Raw genomic sequence first — 7072 nt, forward strand, 5'->3', positions numbered from 1 at the left:
TTCGATCTCCGTAACTATGATCAAGAGGGAGTTGAAACCATTTGATATCAGAATTGACCTCTGAATCAAAATAAATGATTAATTGATAAATTTTACCATCGGTGTTAATACTTAATGATTTTGCATAATACATATGTTTTCCAATAAAAACCAAAATTCCATATTGCGTTTCTCACTTTCTCTTTTATATTTTTAGTTAGACATTGGATTACTTCCTTCAAATGATGTTTTCCATTCATCCCAATTTTCTTCCCGAATTACATTAAAATACATTGAACTGAAAATGACATTCTTTTCTCGCCACGCCACATGAATAGCCAATTCATTTTCATATAAACTTGTTTTCAAATCTACCTCTAGCTTGAGAAAGGTCCGTGACATCATTGCAACACAATGTGGACCTCACAACTTTAAATGTTAGTACTAATTTTCTTCATTTCAACAAAACTATAACAAGCAAACACTGACAAGCAACCACTGCTATCACGTTTCTTTGTTCACTTCACTTCCACCGACTCACGCATTCACTCTCTTCCTTTCACGATAATGGAAGATGGAGATTGGGTTCTGGTGCGCGCTCCCTCGCCAAAACACTTGTGGAAACCATCTTTACCAAATGCTGATCATCTTGATGATGATGAATCTTCAAGGCCATTGAAGGTTACTTTTTCTAGCCCTGCAAAGTACTGGACCGATGCAATCCCAATCGGTAATGGCAGTCTTGGTGCCATGGTTTGGGGTGGTGTTCACACTGATGTTCTACAGCTCAATGGTAAAATGCTGCTCATTACATTCCTATTTTTGGATTAGTACCATTTATTATAGTATGCATATGAAATTTAACCTATTAAAAGGGCATAAATGTATTGTCAAAATTCATTGTCACTTTCTGACTTGATTTGATTTGATATGATAATCTTATTCTCTTTGTCTTTGATTTGATTGATTCAATGCAATGCAATGCAGGAGTCAAAAGCAATTCTAGAGGTCAAGAATTGATTTTGGAATGATTTTGAGGTGTTTGGTTGTCTAAAGTAGAATTGATCCTGCCTTTAGAATTGAATCTACTTGAAGCTACAATTTGTAGCTTTTGAGTTTAAACATGATTTTTACTACTCACTTCTAAGTTCTTCTACACATATTTATCCTAACATAAATTATTTTACCGTTTTAACTAGAATCAATTTCTTCAATTCACTTTTAACTAGAATCAATTTTACAAAATCAATTCATTCAAAATTATTTTTTTTCAGCGCGGAACTAAACACACGCTTGGTATGGCTATTAGATATATTAGACCATAGTATTGCTTGATTTTCTTTTGGACTCTATTATGTTAATGATTATTTCTGACAATGGCTAATGTCTGAATGACACATCGCGGGTAGGCTTTGATTTGAAGGGAAGACTTTTTGTGTAAACTTAATTTGCTCTCGATTATTTTGTAGTTCCTTCAAGATATTTTTAAGATTCAATGTGGTTCATGATGAAAAATCTGCATTGAAAGCTTAATTTTTGTATATGGGTGATAATAGTACTGTAGGCATTTTCTAGTTACAAACTTATATGATTGAGATATCAGGGATAAGGTAGTGCTGCATTATCCGTAGTAAAACCAATTTGATGTGTTTGGGCTTTTCTCGTTTAAAAAACTTACTAGCATGAGGGTTCAATTTTTTTTTTTTTTATAGAAGACACCCTGTGGACTGGGGTACCTGGTAACTACACCGACAAAAATGCTCCTGAGGTGCTGGCTGAAGTTCGAAAACTTGTTGATGACAGAAAATATCCCGAAGCTACAACAGCAGCTGAGAAATTGTCAGGAATCCCTTCTGAAGTATGTAACATACTGCAAATTGATATAACCCTTTTTCTATAGTTTATGAGGAACTACGATATTTATTAAATTGATGTTAGGGGTTGATAACCGAGGAATATGATATATAAACCGAGGAATCCAAGTAGTTGCTATTTTTCTACAATATAAATCACATACATGCTTTCATTCCACTAGTATTGTCATTCATGGATTTGTTTTTTTATAAATGAAGGTATACCAACTTCTTGGTGATATTAAATTGGAGTTTGATGATGCTCATCTTAAATATTCGGAAGAGTCTTATCACAGGGAGCTTGATTTGGATACTGCAACAGCAAAAATAAAATACAATGTGGGTGATGTAGAATTTACCAGAGAGCATTTTTCTTCTTATCCAGACCAAGTGCTAGTGACAAAGTTTTCCACTAGCAAGTCAGGGTCATTATCATTTACAGTATCTTTGGATAGCAAATTACATCACAATTCACGGTTAAGCGGCCAAAATCAGATAATATTGGAAGGAAGTTGTCCTGTCAAAAGGATCGCGCCACATCTCAATTACGGTGGCGAACCAAAGGGAATTCAGTTTTGTGCAGTTCTTGATCTGCAGATTAGTAATGGCAAAGGAGTTATACATGCTTTGGATGATAAGAAGTTTAGAGTTGAAGGTGCAGACTGGGCTGTTTTGCTTCTGACAGCTTCCTCGTCTTTTGATGGTCCATTTACTAATCCTAAAGACTCTAAGAAGGATCCTACTTCCGAGTCCTTGAGTAAAATGAAGTCTGTGAAAAGCTTTTCATATGACAATATATATGCACGTCACTTGGACGATTATCAGCATCTATTTCATCGGGTCTCATTGCAACTCTCTAAAAGTTCCAAGACTAATATCTCTCAATTGGGAGGTGATGGTACTGTTCCAACTTCATCAAGAGTCAAATCATTTCAAAAGGATGAAGATCCTTCCTTTGTGGAGCTTTTGTTTCAATATGGTCGATATCTACTAATCGCTTGTTCACGTCCTGGAACTCAGGTGGCGAACCTACAGGGTATTTGGAATAAAGATGTTTCGCCTGCATGGGAGTATGTATTCCCTTCAATTTTCATCCCTCCTCTAACAATAAATAAAAATGTAAACGGAAAGTAAAGATATTAGGTTCTATAAAATGGCTTAGAGTTTCAATATAGAGAACGAGTATCTAATAAATATCTAGAAGTAATTTTTTAAAGAATTCACGAGATTTAATAATTTGTCTTTTTTATGTTATCCAGTGGGGCTCAGCACTTGAACATAAATCTTCAAATGAATTATTGGCCATCCCTTTCTTGTAACCTACGTGAGTGTCAAGAGCCATTATTTGATTACATTTCCTCTATGTCAGTCAATGGTAGTAAAACTGCAAAGGTATTTTCTGTGTTTACTTTTTCTTTCATATAACTCTTGACATTCCATGTAAGAAAGAAATCGTTTATAATTATGCTCGTCAGTTATTAGTAGCTTGTTAGTAGACCTCCTATTAATCAAATGTATGCTAGGCGCAGACCCAAGTAATTAGGCCCGATTTAAAGTAATTGTATGTTTTAAATAGAAGGGTAGAAACGGGACTGCATGCAATTGGGTTGTTTGTGTTTGGGTTAGTTGGGAGAGACTATTCAGAATTTCATTTGATCTGGCATGCAGGTGAACTATGAAGCAAATGGTTGGGTTGCACATCAGGTTTCTGACTTATGGGTTAAAACATCTCCAGATCGAGGTCAGGCTGTTTGGGCTTTATGGCCAATGGGTGGAGCTTGGCTTGCTATCCATCTATGGGAGCATTACACTTATACAATGGACAAAGTAAGCTCTAAGTTTTTTTTAAGAAACTATCTGAGCCTTAATCTCATTGAATCAAAAATTGTAATATCGCAAAAACAGCTATATTGGTAAAGGGGAGATCTAACAAGTATAGATTTCCCCTGGGTTATTACATTTGCAGAACAATAAATGTTTTTACCTTGAAGAGCTTAATCTGTTGTACATGCCAAATTAACCTTCCATTTTCATGCATTACTATAAGTTCTACTAGAGATGATGGAAGCATAACCTACTCCGACCAATTTTTGGTAATTACTTTTTATTTACAAAATGAGATTTCAAGCTGGTTTTAGTCCAACTAATTCCTTATTTAACTATGATGATCAATATTTTTAGGAGACTGCTGTTAAATCAATGTTGAAGACCGAAAAATAGTATATAAAATTTCATGTTTCATTTGATGGGTGTAAAACTTATTTACTGCTATCATTATCAACAAACCTTTGAGATTATAATTATGGAACATTTAAAGGTTATAATTTGCTGATGGATGGAAAATATAATATACTATATACTATAATGATACATATATACGTCTTTTTTTGGGTTCAAATAACTACTTTTTCTTAAACTAGATTTGCTCTATCTGCTGTGCTATTATTACATACACACATTCCAAATATTGATTTTGCTTTTATAATAGGAATTTCTAAAAAATAAAGCATATCCTTTGTTGGAAGGATGCACATCATTTTTGTTGGATTGGTTGATTGAAGGCCCTGGTGGACTATTGGAAACTAACCCATCAACTTCACCGGAGCACATGTTCATTGCACCAGATCAAAAGCAAGCTAGTGTGAGCTACTCATCAACCATGGATATTTCAATCATAAAAGAAATTTTCTCTATAATCATTTCTGCTGCTGAGGTGAACTTATCTTAGTTCTCAAACCTATACTAGTCACTAGTTCTTTTTTTTGGAATTAGGTACTAGTTTTTAGTTATCCTAATTTTATCTTGGTTACTGAGTTTGTCAAAAACAGGTTTTGGGAAGACATGATGATGCTATTATCAAAAGAGTAATTGCGTCTCAGTCTAGGCTTCCTCCTACAAAAATTGCTAGGGATGGATGCATTATGGAATGGGTATGCAATTATGTTCAATATTAGTAGCACTCCTTCTCTTCATTTCCGACATGTCAATTTGTCGAGTGAATGTCATCTAATTTCTTGTTTTAATTTTAAAAGACAAACTCAGATTGTAGTCGAGCAATTCCATGTTAAATTTAACATCTTATTTATTTGACAGGCTGAAGATTTTCAGGATCCAGAAGTACATCATCGACATGTTTCACATTTGTTTGGCTTGTTTCCTGGGCACACAATAGATCTTGAAAAAACTCCAGATCTCTGTAAAGCTGTTGATAATAGTTTAATTAAAAGAGGTTTTTTACGAGAAAACTATCACAACAACTATATTACATAATCAAATTAGGAATTACCATGTTCATGCTCAACCTTGTATGACAGAATGACATAAGGCTGAACTTTTTCAGCTATAATACTTTGAAATAATATAATTCAATAGTAATGGTCATTCTTGCATTGTGTTACAGGAGAAGACGGTCCTGGATGGTCATCAACTTGGAAAGCTGCATTGTGGGCTCATCTGCACAACAGTGAGCATGCATATCGCATGATAAAACATTTGATTATCTTGGTGGACCCTGAGCATGAGGCAGATTACGAAGGAGGACTTTACAGTAACCTGTTCACAGCACATCCTCCATTCCAAATTGATGCAAACTTTGGGTAAGTCCCAACTTTAACTTTAATGTTTCTGTACTATGTTGGTTTCATTTCACATTCATCATGTGAAAGCTTGAGCTGAAATATTCTGCCTTAGAAATCTTGCGTGTGATAAAACTAGGCAATAGCTAGTACTAAAAATTTTGAATTTCTTTGGCTGATATCGCTGTTTGGTGTCAGTTTTTCATCAGCAATTGCAGAAATGCTTGTTCAAAGCACAACAAAGGACCTCTTCTTACTTCCCGCGTTGCCTCGTGATAAATGGGCAAGTGGTTGTGTGAAAGGATTAAAAGCCCGTGGCGGGGTGACTGTTAACATCTGCTGGAAAGAAGGAAACCTGCATGAAGTTGGGCTTTGGTCACAAAACCAAAATTCCAAAATGAGACTACATTATAGAGGGAGCATGGTTGTGGCAAATTTAACACCAGGCAGAGTTTACTCATATAATAATGGCTTGAAGTGTGTTAAGACATACTCCTTTAACGAGGTTAATCCTTGATTTTTTGTCTTCCAATTGTCCAATAAAGTTTTAAGGAACAACATTCATTAGTTTTTACAATAAGTTATTGGACATGTTTGTTGGATCGTGACATATCTTATTGTTAAACTCGGATTGTAGTATCGGAAGATGTAATTTAATGGAGAAGCATTTTATTAATGCAATTGTTGAATTGTTTTAGCTGTGAATAATAGTTTCATTTTGGTATTTGTATTTGGACCCGGCGCTTGAAAGACACCCGCCCTTGGCGAGTTAAGGTGTTCAGAGGGAACGGAAAATATTGAACACTAGTTAATAGAAAGAGGAATCCTCAAATATCGGCATAACTTCACCAATCGTTAGTTAATTTAGTGTTGGTTGGTGCTAGACTTAGTAGAGAGAACCACGGTTCGATCTCCCACAACTGTGATCGGGAGGGGGCTGGAACCATTTGATGTCAAAACTGACCCCCTAACCGGACTAAACCGGTGGAGATAAACCAAAAAAAAATTCATCACTATGAACTCTCTAGTCTCTAAGATGTTCCGAAAACTTAAAAATGCTTTTCAGACTTTAGGAATTTCTGAAAATTTAAAAATGCTCTTCGAATTTTAGGAATTGGGACATGATTTTTAAATATAATAATTTTAAAATTTGAAATACATTACATTCACACTATGAATTTCGTCTCTAAGAAATTCTGAAAACTTAAAAATGCTTTTCGGATTTTAGGAATTGGGACATATTTTTTTAAAATATTTGAATTTTAAAATTTGAAATACATTCTATTTGTTCGGTTTGGCCGATGCACATTGAATTCTACAATTTAAAATTACACTATTTTCTCGATTCTACAATATGAAATTACATTTTTTACATTATGGATGACTCTCTCTCTCTAGAGAACCTCTAGAGAACAAACAAAGCTTCAACATATTAGTTCAGTTGTACCATTTATTCAAACCTTCACAGTCTTAACTATTTATGATTGTTACAACAACATTATGACTATTCATTATTGTGTACTTTTATTTGAAGTTTAATTATATAATCTTGATCACCATTATATGACTTGAAGCTGAGTTAACTTCTTACCTTGAAACCGAGCTAATCTTCAAATTGGATGACCTCACTCACCCTGCATATCGTGGTGAGCTAACCGGTTTGAC

At 34.6% G+C, this 7072-nt stretch overlaps 1 protein-coding gene across 2 annotated transcripts; it reads left to right on the forward strand.

Moving 5' to 3' along the window:
• The first annotated feature begins 351 nt into the window (after positions 1-351).
• On the forward strand, positions 352-6115 carry LOC131643357 (alpha-L-fucosidase 2-like). Of its 2 annotated transcripts, none has more exons than XM_058913556.1 (10): positions 352-772; positions 1695-1837; positions 2052-2902; positions 3092-3224; positions 3501-3659; positions 4321-4545; positions 4661-4762; positions 4926-5061; positions 5233-5428; positions 5606-6115. In XM_058913556.1, the coding sequence occupies exons 1-10, from the start codon at positions 547-549 to the stop codon at positions 5922-5924; spliced, it is 2490 nt and encodes an 829-aa protein (XP_058769539.1). In that variant the 5' UTR covers positions 352-546; the 3' UTR covers positions 5925-6115. The 2 variants fall into 2 exon arrangements, with proteins under 2 accessions (XP_058769539.1, XP_058769538.1); XM_058913555.1 differs by having other exon boundaries at positions 354-772; positions 1692-1837.
• The last annotated feature ends 957 nt before the right edge of the window (positions 6116-7072 follow it).

Source organism: Vicia villosa, linkage group LG1 (assembly GCF_029867415.1).
Source record: "Vicia villosa cultivar HV-30 ecotype Madison, WI linkage group LG1, Vvil1.0, whole genome shotgun sequence".
Classification (NCBI taxonomy): Eukaryota; Viridiplantae; Streptophyta; class Magnoliopsida; order Fabales; family Fabaceae; genus Vicia; species Vicia villosa.

Coding starts and splice junctions, on each gene's coding strand:
- LOC131643357 (XM_058913555.1), top strand. CDS start 547: ATGGAAGATGGAGATTGGGTTCTGGTGCGCGCTCCCTCGCCAAAACAC. Junction 2,903..3,091: donor GATGTTTCGCCTGCATGGGA/GTATGTATTCCC, acceptor TATGTTATCCAG/TGGGGCTCAGCACTTGAACA. Junction 3,225..3,500: donor ATGGTAGTAAAACTGCAAAG/GTATTTTCTGTG, acceptor TCTGGCATGCAG/GTGAACTATGAAGCAAATGG.